At 36.0% G+C, this 16,280-nt stretch overlaps 1 protein-coding gene across 3 annotated transcripts in view; it reads right to left on the reverse strand.

Moving 5' to 3' along the window:
* Positions 1–16,280, reverse strand: part of SPAG9 (sperm associated antigen 9) — a 132,983-nt gene that overhangs the window by 103,536 nt on the left and 13,167 nt on the right. For all 3 annotated transcript variants that reach the window (XM_072938687.1, XM_072938686.1, XM_072938688.1), the window contains exon 2: positions 1,026–1,146. In XM_072938687.1, the coding sequence (XP_072794788.1) occupies positions 1,026–1,146 (121 nt within the window). The remainder of the gene's footprint in view (positions 1–1,025; positions 1,147–16,280) is intronic.

Genomic DNA, 16,280 nt, shown 5'->3' on the forward strand with positions numbered 1-16,280 from the left:
AATGTTAAAAAACCGAAGATACAGCACTCTAGCTATCCACAAGCCTAAAAAGAACAAAGACATGACACATGCTCATTCTGTCTCACTCTAGTTGGCTTATCCTCAACTCCCTTCTGTGACATCTGCATAAATTCCAGATTCCCAGTGCTTCTAGGTTTAGCTTCATTAGGCTCTTCCAGAGACCTAAAGGGAACCAGTCAGTTATCATACAAACTCTAAACCCGGTAGTGAAGGTTATCCTTCATAAATGCCAATCCCTTTACAGCAGGTCTCACTATGTAGCCTTAATGTGTGATGTGGAAAGAGTGACTGCTGGCCATCTCTTGCTCCCAAGGATTCTAAAGTTTACAATCCTGGAATGGAAAACTGGAGAGTGACTTGCCTGCCTGAATCAAACATGAAAATACGTCACGAAGTTTCTGTTTCGAATTTTGACTTAATTAGGTCCCCTTTCATTAGCCAAAAAGGGGAAAGTATCCTTGGGACTTGAAACAATTAAGTATTTTTGAATCAAAATAATATACGAAATTATGTTTAAAATGAAATGATTTTGAAAAAATGACATTCTATTCCCTAAACACCACAGTTTTCCACTAGAAAAGCATGAAAAGGAGAATTCAGTTATTTTTTCATACATACTTCAAAGCTAGACTTTCTCTTACATTTTAAAATTTGAAAGCATTACGGAACCAACGGAATTTTGCGTAGCTGATCAAAATTAGAAGAAATAATCCACATGAACACACTCTAGATCCTGCATAATGGATACAGCATAATGTTAACTACTATATGATGTAAATTACAAACAAAAGCTTGAGAGGCTAAATTGAAGAAGAGAGTCTTACAGGTATCTGATTTAGTCATTTCTGCAGACATGGGTACCACATGAAAATGTGAACAAAAAGAACACAACCTCGTTTCCAGGTCTTATTCTTGAGTCTGGGGTGACAATTCCAAGCATATATTTGAAACCCTAGTCAAATGTCAGCTTGAGTCATTCCATTTTTTTAACATGCTTTACTTACTCTGGTCAGCATAGTTTTTTGCTTTGAGTTCAAGTTGTCTTGTTTGAGATTCTAAAGATTCCACCCTGGTTTGTAAATCCTTTTTCTCCTGTTCTTGAGAGTCTTCAAATTCAATGAATTTCTAATAAAGAAGAAAAATATATTATTTGCACTAGATAAATGAAATTTTTAAAATTAGGCATTAACTACCTAAAAAGATCTCAGAATCATGAAGTTAGGTTGATTTTTTAGTTTTCTCTATAAAAACAAAGTTTTAAAATCTTCAAATATAGAAGGAAAAAGTGAGAAAATAATTTGTTTAAAGTGTTTCCACATCATAAAACAGGCATTCCAAAGAAAATACAAATATCTACTCCAAATATATAAATCCTTAAAATAAAAAATAACAAATAAATGAATAAAAAGTGAAAAGAAACAAATGAAAATACATATATATAAATCCTTTAAGTCAAATAGTATACTTGCATATTCATCCAAGTTTAACATACAATTTTTACATAATTTTGTATATAACATGTATAATAAAGAACTAAAGAATAATGGAATATCAATAAATATATGTTAAATGATTATTTGATTAATGAACAGTCTTCTAGATTACCTGAACCACGGAGTTTAAATTCCTAAAAGCACACTGCAGAAATATCTCCACCAATCAAATTTAATTTACTAAAACTGTTCTCATCATGGAGATTATCATTAAATCTAATCATTAAATGTCACTCCTAATCTTGTTTTTAAAATTGTTTTATCTGCATTGTTTGACAATGACCACTCACTCCTCCTTAATGCTTTTTTTTTTTCCAATTTGGTTTTTTCCTTGTTTCCCTTCCACTTGACTAACTGCTCCTTATTGGTCTTCTTTGTTGGTTCTTCCTCTTGTCTCCAACTACTTAACATTAGCAAGCTCAGTCCCTGGACAATTTTTTGTTTGTTGTTTACTCTTATTCCCTGGTGATCTTACCTAGTTTCACAACTTTAAATACTAACTAAATGCTGGATACCTCCAAATTTCTAGCCCAATCTCTAGCTCAGACCTGAACTTCAGTTTCATAATGTCCAACTGCTTCCTGGACAACTTCATTTGACCATCTAATAAGAACCTTAAACTTAACATGTCAAAGCTAGCTCCTCGGGGTCTTACCTAACTTATTATATTACTCTGATCAGTTGCTCAAGCCCAAAACTTCGGTGTAAGCCCTCACTCTACTCTTTCTCTAATACTTCATAACCAATTCATCAGCAAATCTACCTGCAGATCTGACCACTTTTTATCATGTCCATCCTGGTCTGTGCCACAATTATCTAGTGCCTGGATGAATGCAATTAGCAATAGCCTCCTAACTGGTCTCCTTACTCCCCACCCTTGCCCCTCTACAATGTATTTTCCATGCAGTAGTTAGGGTGACTCTTTTAAAAAATCAGAATGCTTACATTATCCCAAAGTCCTTACCATAGCCCTCCAGGACCAATACAATCTACCATCCTCAAACGTCTCTGACATCATCTTCTACTACTCTTCCTCCCTGTCTCCCCCACCTCTTTTACATACTCTGATTCAAGCCTCCTTGCAGTTCCTCTAACATAAGCCTTTGCACTTGCTTCCTACTGCCTGGAATTATCTTCCTGCAGATATCCAAATGGCTTGTTCCCTCCTGACCTCCTTAACATCTTTGCTCAAATGTCAGCTTCTTACTAACACTTTCTTTGGCCATCATACTTAAATCATCATATTGGCCACTGCCTACTTCCTTTCTGCTTTTCTCTACAGCACTTATCTCAATCTAATGTACTATATATTAGTAATTTATCTTATTTATTATCTGCCTTGTCTCACCAGAATGTAGGTTCCATAAGGGCAGGGGTTTGTTGTTGTGTTCCCAGTGCAAAGAATGAAGATGACACATAAGCAAGTACTCAAATATTTGTTAAATAAATGAATGAATAAATAAATGAAAAAAGCTTTCAGAGTAAAAACCTAAAATCCATATAGAAAAGTGTACAGTTCACAAACTTAGTTTTTCAGTTTTAATATGAAATTTTCAATTATCTACTTTATCTGTTTTATCACTGTAGTAGACATTGTTTTTTGGTTGCACACTATCTTCCTTTGAGGAACTTTCCTAGTTTCATGCTAATTCTATCATGTCCATGCAATTCAACTGGTAAGGACTCCATCTCCCTAGGGGTGGGCGTATGAGTGGTAGTGGTTAGAGTCCTCTCTGGGACGTTTGTCAGTTTTTAGGAAGAATACTACCTCTCTTCCCCTGGAATTGCAAACTCTAAGAATCTAGAGGGTTTAAGATACAGAGGGACATTTTTTTTAACATGTAGAAAGAGCATGCCTGAGAACAAAGCCAATGTAAAGTAAAACAAAGGACAAGGAGGGGAAAAAAAACCCTAATTAAAGATACTGTTTGAGTCCAAGATTCAGTAGTTACTGAGGCAGGCATTTCCCAATTGTTTTATTTTTTCAGTTACACAAACAAATACATTCTACTTGATAGGAGCTTGAGTTGATTTCTATCACCAGAAGCTAAAAGCAATCTAGTATATTCATATACTTTCCCTCAAGAGCCATTTGATTTCCTCATGTTATCAGCCAGTATTTTCTTTATCTTTGAAGCGTGAAACCTACAAGCTCTGAAATACTGATTCCTAATCATTTGGGAGTTCATAGACCGCTTGGGAATTTGATACAACCAATAACCATGTTTCTTCAGAAGTAATGTCCTCACTCACCTCAAATACTGCCTGTTTTTCTCAGGGGCTTAGAGACCCTTTAAGACCTTCCACAAACTGCACATTTAGCACTCTTGCCCTCTACTTTTTTATGAAAATTTTTCATCTTTGTGAGGTTACTGAGAAGCCTCAGTTATTTATTTTACAGAATATTAATCTAAAAACAACATATAAAGAAGGAACAAAAGTTATAGTAAATATAAGAAAAGAGGTTAACTTGACAAATCATTTATTCATTTATGCAGGAAATGTGTACTGACTACTTAGTTAGACAACTTACTATGTGCCAGGCACATGCAACATGACTGTGAGTACCACACTATCCCTGCCTTCCAAGAGTGTTGACTGGCTACAAACTGAATGCAGGCAGATGATACAAAGGATACACTGTACATAAAAGCACCACTACATAACAGGATGTTACTAACAAAGTCTGAGTAAGTTATTTCAATATTTTGTCTGGGGATATAAGCAAAGACTAAGAATTAATTTTTTAATGTAATTATTTTTTAGCCTACCTTGAAAATGATGCTCCCTTGCTTGGCCAACTGAACTGCCATATCTGGGCAAGTAACCAGAAGTTAATAGGCTTGTGTGCTACAGACAAAACGCTGTTTTAAAGGATATACAGCAGAGTTTACTAAGTAACAGTTAAAATGCTGTGCTACTGAACTCCTAACAAAAACTTTTACCACTAACAAACTGGCACTTGCCAAGGGGAAGGGAAAGGGGTGAAGAAAATAGGTGAAGGTAGTCAAAGGGTACAGATTTCCCCTTCAAAGTCCTGGGAGTGTAACAAACTACATGGTAATAACTACAGTTAACAACACTACTGTATTGTATATTTTTGAAAGGTGCTAAGAAAGTAGATTTTTACAGTTCTTACCATAACCCTGCCCCCGCCAAAAAAAACTGCATCTGACGTGATGACAATGTGGTAACCTTTTTGTAGTAATCATTTTGCAATATATACACTATTCAAATCATTACATTGTATACCTTAAACTTACACAATGTTATATGCCAATTATTTCTCAATAAAATTAGGACAAAATCCAACTTTTTTTCCCTGCCTTTTCAGAACTGCTTTCTGAATGATGGAAGAAATATCATCACAGTCACACAGCTTCATGTCTGTTTTGTTTCTCAGTGACCCAGTTTGGCTTCATAAGGGCATGAATAATCTACAACTACTTAGTAATCACTCCTATACGCTTACTCCACAAGCAGACTTACACCCAGTTCAATTTTTTTTCACATTTTATTATGACTTAAGCAAATATCACCTTAAGTAAATAGACCAAAAGAAAAAGGGATTTTTTTTTCCAAACAGTGAATCTTAAGCTTTTTGGAATCAAACTTCTTTGAGAATCTTATGAAAATAAACCTTTTCCCAGGAAGAAAAATACATGAAACAAACTATGCATTCAATTTCAGTGCATCTTCAAACTCTGTAAGAAATTTAAAAATGATTTTCCTCCATTACAGAAATTATAAATTTTGATTTTTTAAAAAATAATTTTTAAAAACTCTGTTCTTGAAAAATATCAATTTTATTATCTTGTAATGGAGATGTTGGGGATTGAACCCAGGAGTACTGAGCATACACACTCTATTATACACACTGAGCTATTTCCCTCCCACCCCCCCATGAAAAATCCCAATTTATTTATTTATTTATTTATTTTTTTAGAAAAACAAAATACTATTTTAATTAACTGCCTTTTGTCCTCCATTTTTCTGCTATATATTCTTTTTTTTTTCCCTTCATTTAGTTTTTTTTTTTTGATTTACAACATTGTATTAGTTTCTGGTATACGGCATAGTGATTCAGTTACTACAGGCCACTGAATATAGTTCCCTGTGCTATACAATAGGACCTTGCTGTTTATCTATTCTGTACACAGTAGTTTGTATCAGCCAATACGAAACTCCCAGTTTATCCCTCCCTCCCTCCTTTCTCCTCTGGTAACCATAAGTTTGTTTTCTATGTCTATGGCTCTCTTTCTGTTTGTAAATAAGTTTGTGTCTTTTTTTTTTTTTTAAGATTCCACATATAAGTGATATATGATACTTGGCTTTCTCTGTTTGACTTACTTCACTTAGTATGACCATCTCTAGGTCCATCCATGTTGCTGTAAATTACATTATTTTAATTCTTTTTATGGCTCAGCAGTGCTCCATTGTGTGTGAACGTGTGTGTATACAGACACACATTCTCTTCATCCATTCCTCTGTTGAAGTACATTTAGGTTGCTTCCATGTCTTGGTTATTGTAAATAGTGATCCTATGAACACTGGGGTGCATGTGTCTTTTTGGATTACAGTCTTCTCCAGCTATATGCCCAGGAGTGGGATTGCTGGATCATACATTAGTTTTGTAAGGAACCTCCATATTGTTCCCTAGAATGGCTGCACCAGTTTACATTTCCACCAAAAGTGTAGGAGGGTTCCTTTTTCCCCCACAACTTTTCCAGCATTTATTTTTAGACTTTCTGATAATGGCCATTCTGACTGGTATGAAGTGGCACGTCACTGTGGATTTGATCTGCATTTCTTGAACAATTTGTGATGTTGTGTGTTGTGATCTTTTCTTGTGTCTGTTGGCCATTTGTATGTCTTCTTTGGAGAAATGTCATTTAGATTTCCCGTCCATTTTTTGATTAGGTTGTTTGTTTTTTTTTTGATATTGAGCTGTGTGACCTGCTTGTATACTTTGGAAATTAATACCTTGTCAGCTGCATCATTTGCAAATATTTTCTCCCATTCAATAGGCTGTCTTTTTGTTTTGCTTATGGTTTCCCTTGCTGTGCGAAAACTCTAAGTTTAATTAGGTCCCATTTGTTTATTTTTGCTTTTATTTCCATTACTCTAGGAGTTGGCTCAAAAAAAATATTGCTGCAATTTATGCCAGTGTTCTACCTATCTTTTCCTCTAGGAGTTTTATAGAGTCAGGTCTTACATTTAGGTCTTTAAGCCATTTTGAGTTTAAGAAAAATCCCAGGGTTTTTTTGTTTGTTTGTTTTTTTTGAAAAATCCCAGTTTTAAATGTGTATTAAATCTTGGTTTGGGATTGTATAGATGCTGCCCTCATTTAAAATGCTAATCACTACGGTACAACAAAAGTAAATTTTCCTCAGGCATGATAAGGCATGTTAACAGATCACACAGGGCACTGAGAGCCTAGGAGGAGAAATACTTCTTAATAGCCTTCAAAGAGTAATCAAGAACAAGTAACAAATGACTGAAATTTTCTAAATTGTTACACCCAGGAAAAATATTTGTCAAATAGGCTAATTCTGAGCCATTGTTTTGTGAAATATCCCTGACAACATAAATAACCTTGGGAACATAAGCTGTTATAGGGTAGAGTAGCTCAGAAACAGAACACTGATAATAAGTACAGAAAACTTCAGAAAATGGCCTAATTCTATATGGCACTTAACAACAATGTGAAAGTAAGAAATACTGATATAAAAATTTAAGAAAAAGAAAACTGGAATAGAAACAGAGAAGGTGCCATGAAATTCAATCAGATGCCAAAATAGAGCTGTTGGCAGAAAAAGGTTTGGATCCATGGTCCTAATAGGGGAGTCCTTTTTCCTAGATGTGGGTTAAGGGTAGAACATAAAGGAGTTAGTGAGAACTATTTCTTTTTTCTGTATCTAATCCTCTCAAACTATAGTGAAAATAAGTAGGCAATAGGTGGTATGAATTATACTTAAAAAAAAAAAAGTTCTCCAACAAGGCTTTCTACTTCTCTTCTATGCTCAGAGATCCTAGGTGAGCTAGTACCACATATGAGTACTGCTGAATCTCTTTGTAGCTTTGTAGTTTACAGACATGTCCGGCTCCTGTTTTAATGACTTGTTAATTTACTTCAGAGAAGTATGTCCGCTTTCTACTCCCGTATTTTCAACTTAACACACAAACTGAGATAACATAATAATAGGAACATATCTTATTCTGTCACTTTTTAATCAAAAAAAAAAAGAAGGTTGTCACAATTAAATTAAATAAAACCACACTTATTTACAATGACTCTTCTCCAGACACCAGCAGAAGTACAGAATAGGAAGATAGTATAAAGATATCTATTACAAATTACTAAGTAATGACATTCATAAGCTATACTCTTAAATAACATATTAACCAAAAACTAAAACTCTTTATACACCCAAGCAATCCAAGCACTTACTTCATGCCAGCCATCAAAGAAACACAATAAACAGTTATCAACATAACATGCTGAGTGTTACAACAGAAACAAGCATAAGGGGCAGCAGAAACATAGAAAAATAAGTAATTAAACGTGCTTTTTTCAAAAAAGAAAAGCCATTTCAGCTGACTCTAAAAGAAACAGTTTATCTGATGAGGTGGGGTAAAGTCAGTCCACACAAAGGTAACAGCACATGCGGACACAGAGGCATAAAGATCATGGCATGCCCATGGAAATACAATTTGGAATTGAAATGTCAGTAAATGATATTAAGGGTAAACCATTATCCAAAGAATACATTGGGAATCTCTTCTTTGATTCACAAAGGGAGTAAGAGGGCAAATAAGATTCCATTCATTCGCCCATCCTTTCAACACACAACTTGAGTCCCAACTGTTCTAATCATTCTAAGGTGCTGGGAATGTAGTAGATTACAAGACTGCCCTGATTCCAATGCTCCACTGCTTGAAATTTGGTAGAAGAAAATAGACATTAAACATGGGTAACTACCAAAAGATTGATTTGCAAAGATTAGTAACCCAATAGTTGCTTGATCTGAGGTAATGCTGATAAGGGATGGCTGGTATTTGTTACTACCTAAGTGACACCAACATGGGATAACAACACAACCTTGGTTTACAACTCAGTCTCAAACTTGTATATGACGTGATTGTTGCAAGGCCTTCCTAAAAAAGGAGTTAACATTTCAGATTCTGAATACAAAATGAGACTTAAAAATCACATTCAAGTTCACACACAATGCAACCACACTGTAATGTGTGTAAACCACATATGACACAAGAAATAGCACAAGATATCAGAAAAGTGTTTAATGGGGAACTAACTTGGTATGACTCAGCGAAGACATTCCTGAGACATTTAAACTGAGACCTGAAGGATAAAAAAAAAAAAGTTTGTAAGTAAAGAGCGAAAAGTTCATCAAGTGAAAGAGGTCCAGAATGACCAAGCTTAAAGACATGAGAGAATGGCCTGAGATGAGGATGAAAAATAGACAAGGAATAAATCATACAAGACCTTACAGGATAACTTGATCACATGAAGGATGCTGAACTTCACTCATACTTTGAAAAGCTTAGACTGTGAGGATATGGAGAATGGACTGTGTGGAGATAGGAACAACAGTGTTTGAAGGGAGACCAAAGGTTACCACAGTAGCCCAAACCAAAAATGACTGCATGTAGTAGCAGTAAGGATGGGGAGTTGAGAATGAAATCAATATATCTTGGAGGTAAAATAAACAGGACTGATGACTGAATGAAGGAGAGGAGAGGAGAAAAGGAAAGCAAAGGGAAAAATCTAAATTTCTGCTATGTCCAATGAGTGGGATGGTGGTATCACTTACTCATCATAAACAGATGGGGGAGAGGTATGGGTAATATAATTGAATTGATTTTTAATACCAAAGCGAGCTACCTGTGAGGTACTCAAGTGCACCTTATGTAATATTTATTTGTAAATAAGGTATCTCATTATTTGGAGTGCAACTGGTACAACACACGTGGAGGTTAGCAATGTGGATCAAAGTCCTTAAAGAGTGTTACTTTTATCATACTTTAAAAGTCTTGATATATAACATTATATATAGTGTGATCCTAGTTTTATAAACTGGAGGAATAGGCAAAAAAAGCTCTGAAAGTGTATATTAAAATGACTGTTTAGCAGTGGTGAGATTTAAGATGATTTTATCTTTTAATAGCCTTATTCTTAAGCAGTCTAAAGTTAATGATTTTTTTCTTTTTACAGTAAATATGGATTATTTACACATTCTAAAATAATAAAGGAAGGGGATCAATTGGTGAAGATGGCAGAGTGGTAGGACCATGAGTTCACCTCTCCTTGCAACTACAATGAAACCACAAGTGAATGCTAAACCACCATCGAAAAAAGACTCGAATCTAGCAAAAAGGATCTCTGCCACTAGAAACATAAAGAGAGAATCACAACAGGACAGCAGGAGGGGTGTGCTCACAATATAATTGGGCCCCATACTCCCTAGATGGGCAACCCACAAGCTGAAGAATAGTTAAGTTGCAGAGGTCCTCCCACAGGAGTGAAGCTCTAAGCCCCATGTCAGGCTCCACGGACTGGGTTCCGGCATTGGGAGGAGAAGGAGACCCCAGGCCATCTGGTTTTGAAGGTCAGCGGGGCTTGGCCCCAAAAGCCCCATGGGGCTGGGGGAAGGGGAGACTCCATTCGCTTGGGAAGCATACACGGAATCTCGTGTGCACCAGGTCGAAGGGCAGAGGCAATGATTTCATAGGAACCTAGGCCAGGCCTGCCTGCTGGATTTGGAGAGTCTCCTGGGGATGAGGGGGATGGCTACGGCTCACCCAAGGCACAAAAGAGCTAGTGGCAGACATTCCAGAGTGTTCATCTACATGAGCTTTCCTGGAGGCTGAAGTCTTGATTGGATCATTAGCACCAAGACCTAGCTCCGCCCAACAGCCTGTAGGGAAGCCTCAGGCCAAACAACATACTGGGTGGGAACACAGGAACACAGCCCCACCCATCAGTAGACTTCCTAAGCCACAAAGGCCTCTAGACAGGCCATACCCACAAGAAGTCCAGGACCAAGCTTCACCCAGCAGTGGGCAGGCACCAGCTTCTTCTGCCAGGAAACCTGCATAAGCCTCTAGTCCAGCCTCATCCACCAGGGGCAGATACTAGAAATAAGAAAACAACAATCCCAAAGCCTGTGGAAGGAATCGACAAACACAGAGAAAAAACAGACCATATGAGGCAACAAAGGAATTATCTCCCAGGCCAAGGCACAAAGATAAAATCCCAGGAGAAGAAATAAGTGATAAGGAAATAGGCAATTTATCTAAGAAAGAGTTTAAAATAATGACGGCCAAGATACTCTGAGAACTCAAGAGGAATATAGATGCACAGAGCGAAGTTTTTAGCAAAGAGTTGGAAAATACAAAGATTACCCAGATTTGAAGAATAAAAACACTGAAATGAATAACACACTAGAAGGAACCAAGGATAGACTAAATGAGGCAGAAGAACAGATCAGTGAGCTAGAAGACAGATTAGTGGAAATCACTACTGCAGAACAGAAAAAAGAATGAAAAGAAATTAGGATGGTTTAAGAGAACACTGGGACAACATGAAGGGCACTAATATTCACATTACAGGGATCCTAGAAAGAGAAGAGAGAGACAGAAAGGACGTGAGAAAATTTTTGGAGAGATAATCACTGAAAACTTCCCCGATTGGGAAAGGAAACAGTCATCCAAGTCCAGGAAGTGCAGAGTATCACACAGGATCAACCCAAAGAGGAACGCACGAAGGCACATAGTCATCCAACATTAAGGATAAGGAGAAAATATTAAAATCAGCAAGAGAAAAGCATCAAATAATACACAAGGGAACTCCCATAAGGTTATCAGCTAATTTTTCAGCAGAAACTCTATAGGCCAGAAGGGAGTGGCACAATATATTTAGTGATGAAAGGGAAAAACCTACAACCAAGAATATTCTATCCAGCAAGGCTCTCATTCAGATTTAAAGGAGAAACCAAAAGCTTCACAGATAAACAAAAGCTAAAAGATTTCAGCACTACCAAACCAGCTTTACAAAAAATGTTAAAGGACTTTCTCTAGTCATCAAACCATAAATAAAGAGAAAAAGGAAAGGGGGGGGAGGCCTACAAAAGATTGCTTTGGCAATTCGCGGACTTTTATTGTTCCATATAAATTTTGGAATTGTTTGTTCCAGTTCTGCAAAAAATGTTGTGAGTATTTTGACAGGGCTTGCAATGGATCTGTAGATTGCTTTGGGTAGTATGGCCATTTTGATAACATTGATTCTTTCAATCCAAGAGCACAAGATATCCTTCCATTTCTTTGTATCATCTTCAATTTCCTTCATCAGTGTTTTACAGGTTTCAGAGTACAGATAACCTCCTTTGTAAGTTTATTTCTAGGTATTTTGTTGTTTTTGATGCAATGGAAATGTTTATGCCAGTTATAAAATTCTGGTTTTGAAAGTGCAAACAAAAAAAAAAGGTGAAATGAAAGGCTGTGCAAATGGCAGAACATCCTTCTTTTTTATGGATGAGTTGTATTTTCCATTGTACATATATGCTACATCTTCTTTATCTATTCATCTATTGATGTGCACTTGGGATGCTTCCATGTCTTGGCAATGATTAATAATGCTGCTGTTAATAGTGGGGTGTCCATATCTTTTTGAATTAATGTTTTTGTTTTTCTCGGGTATATGCCCAGGAGTGGAATTGCTTAGCCATATGGTGGTTCTGTCTTTGGGTTTTTGAGAAACCTCCATATTGTTTTCCATGGTGGCTGCACCAATTTGCATTTCCACCAACAGTGTACAAGGGTTCCCTTTTCTCCACATCCTTGCCAACATTTGTTATTTGGGTTCTTTTTGATGATGGCCATGCTGATAGGTGTGAGATGGTGCCTCATTGTGATTTTAATTTGCATTTCCCTGATATTGGTCATGTTGGGCAGCTTTTCTTGTTCCTGTTGGCCATCTGCATTTCCTCTTTTTGAAAAATGTCTGTTCAGTTCTTCTACGCATATTTTAAATGGTTTGTTTCTTTGTTTGCTTTTTAACTGAACTACAGTTGATTTAAAATGTATTTCTGGTGTACAGCATGAATGGACTTGGAGGGCATTATGCTAAGTGAAGTAAGTCAGACAGAGAAAGACAAATACTGTAAGATAGCACTTACATGTGGAATCTAAAAAAATACAACAAACTAGTGAATATAATAGAAAAGAAACAGACTCACAGATGTAGAGAAGAAACTAGTGGTTACCAGTGGGGAGAGGGAAGGAGGAGGGGCAAGACGGAGGTGGGAGAACCAAGAGGTACAAACTCTCAGGTATAAAATGAGCTACAAGGATGTATTGCACAACATGGAGAATATAGCCAATATTTGACAGTAACTATAAATGGAGTATAACCTTTAAAAATTGTGAATCAGTATATTGTATACCTGTAACATATAATATCATACATCAACTATATTTCAATTTAAAAAATATCACATTGTAAAATAAATACATAAATACATAAAGTTTAAAAAAAAGTCTTGGGAGAGTGGGGTAAGAGCCCATGAATGGGCTTTTTTAGCATGTGTTATAAATACATCTTCACTAGATAACCCTTTCCCCCTCTCAATAACTAATAAGCCATCAACAAATGTAACTCTCCAGACAAAATTCTCCTGGGAGCAACTAGACACTGAAAAAAAAAAAAAAAAAAAAAAAAAAGCAGTAAACAATACAGACTCATGTCAGGATCTAAAAAGAACAAGCTTTGTGATGAAGCAAAATGGTTTCAAGTCCAGATGGCTTCCAGGAGCTGTTTTGCCCCACTATTCTGGGGGAAAAAAACAAATGATTACTTTGAAAATATAAACTTCCTAAGTTAAAAACAAACAAACCAATAGATTGTTGCTTACTGGAGAAAGATGCCAAGAGACAGAAAACAATAAAAACAGAAACAAGAAAACAAAAACACAACTTTTAAAATAGTAACTTTGACACAGTAGCTGTCTAAAAAATACCACCAAAAAAAGGCTGACTTACTGCTAAGCATCTACCAAGATATTCTCCTTCTCCACTCATCTATGCTCCATTATATTAAATAACTGTTAAACTCAGCTCAGCTAAATGAAACTGTTTTTCAATATTGCATCTTTTAAGAAATAAGAGGAGGACAAACCATATTATTAAACAATCTCTGAGGTATGTGATTCCTCCACCCCCCCCACCCCCCGCAAATCCAAAATGCAGAACACTTTCTAATACAAATCATTCAGTTTCTTCAAAACTAAGTAAAAAGATGGGGGGAAAAGAAGAACAGTTACAGGTTAAGAGATGCTAAGAGACATATTAAACCAAGTATAAATACATGGACCATCTTATTTCAGTCTTAATTGAAACAACCAGATATAAAACATATATGAGACAACTGGGGAAATGTGAACACTTATTAAATATTAAATATTATTAAGGAATAATCATTTATAGGTTTTAAGTATGATAATATTTGGTTTTTTTAAACTCTATTTTTTAGAGACACACTGGTATATAGTCTTTTGATCTGCTTTAAAATTATGGTAGAGGAGATGCTGAGGGGAAGTGGGGAGGGACAGATGAAACAATATTGGCTTGATACTGATAACCATTAAAGTTGACTGTGGTTACATGAGAGTTATTATATTCTACTTTAATATTTGAGTATTTCCATAGTAAAAAGGTAATAAATAACAAAATAGAATTATTTAGGAAATCTAAAGTAATATGACAAAACTTTATAATAAGCACTTCCTATCATTAAAAATCAAATAAATATGCACAAAGTGGCATGTACAAGGATATTCAGTGAAGCGTTATTTCTTAACAGTTCAAAACTGGAAGATAACTTCAATGTCCACCAACAGCAGATAAGTAAATTATGATAGATCAAGCTATAGAAACTATGTAATCAGAGAACTGGAGTGAGGGTAAGCTGAAAACAGGGGGGATGATTGGGAGTTTAAAAGCACTAGTTATTAATGTCCCTAGTAGGGGACAGAACAGCCAGGTGGCCCTCCCTGCCCACCCATACAGAAAATAGGAAGTTTGTTTTCTGAATAAACTCAGTAAGAGAGATTCTGGACTAGGGGAGGGATGTCAGGCACAGTCAGGTGCCAAATGAAAACAGAGGAACTAAATGAAAATATGTACACCAGACAGTAATACTGGCAGCTCCCTTTCAGTTCCTGCCCTCAGAAGCTCCAACCTGAAAAAGAAAGACCTAATATCAGGGTTAAAAAAAGGTGGGTGGGGTGGGGTGGGGTGGGGACAGTACTCTGAGGAAATAGGCAAAGCAGGGAACAAATAAAAGCTAAAATTAATATACTGAGACCAAAAAAAAGTTACTGCCTCCATGAAACCAGACACTATACTATTTTTAAAAAGAAGTGGAGGGGAGGGAGAACAAAAATGAGGAAGAGTTCTTAGAAATTATGAAAGTATGAATTACAGAATCTAGCACTTATCCTGTCTTTCTTTAGGGTAACCAAACAGTTGATAAGGAGAAAGTTTTCCTCTATAAAAAAATGAAATTAATAAATGCTGAATGAATAGTTGAGTTAGAAGCATTTCCCAAACCTTCATGGAGTAACAGAGAATATCCAGTCACTATTCAGAATTTTCTGGTTGTCTTTATGCTTTCATAGGCAGGATCCAAAAAAACTCCTTATGCTGCATTTGGATGATACATCTCTTAGGTCTCTTTCAAACTAAAGGTTCCCCAGTTCTTTTCATCCAGTGGTCTTAGCAGCCATTGATGATCCTATAAGGGAATTCTATAAAGTCATTACAAAGCGTAATTTAGATCTAACCAGACAGAGGTTGTTGCCAGTTATGAGTAATGAAATTGAACAGGCAATTCACAGGAAAGGAAAGAAGAACTATCAGCAAATGTAAGAAAATAAGCTAACCACACTAGAAATATGAGAAAAGCAAATTAAAACAAGAGGTTATTTCATACCCATCAGACCAGCAACAGAAACCGGAAAGTCTGACAGTATCAAATGTTGGCAAAGATAGAGGAAAATAACTCTTATACACTACTAGTGGCAATATAAATCACTGAACCCCTTTGACAAGCAGTGTGGCTTGTTTAAGTTAAGTTTACAAATATTTATCTTATTAAAACTTGGCATCTTTATTTCTAAAGTATGTATCTTTGATGCAGCCACTACAGAAAACAGTATGGAGATTCCTCAAAAAATTAAGAATAGAACTACCATACAACCTAGTTATTCCACTTCTGGGTATTTATCCAAAGGACATGAAAACACTAATTTGAAAAGATAGATGCAGCATTATTTACAATAGCCAAGATATGGAAATAACCTAAGTGTCCATCGATGGAGGAATGGGTAAAAAAAGATGTGGTATATATAATGGAATACTACTTAGCCATAAAAAAGAATGAAATCCTGCCATTTACAACAACTTAGATGGATTTTGAGGGTATTATGCTAAGTGCGATAAAGTCAGACAGAGAAAGACACTGTATTTTACTCATGTGTAGAATCTAAAATGAAAACAAATGAACAAGCAAAATAAAATAAAAACAAACTCATAGAAATAGAGAACAGATTAATGGTTACTAGAAGGAAAGGAGATTGGAGGTGGGTGCAATGGGTGAAGGGAGTCAATTGTATGGTGATGAATGGTAACTAGACTTGTGGTGATCACTCTGTAAGTATATACAGATCTTGAACTATAATGCTGTGT

This window comes from Vicugna pacos, chromosome 16 (assembly GCF_048564905.1).
Source record: "Vicugna pacos chromosome 16, VicPac4, whole genome shotgun sequence".
NCBI classification, from domain to species: Eukaryota; Metazoa; Chordata; class Mammalia; order Artiodactyla; family Camelidae; genus Vicugna; species Vicugna pacos.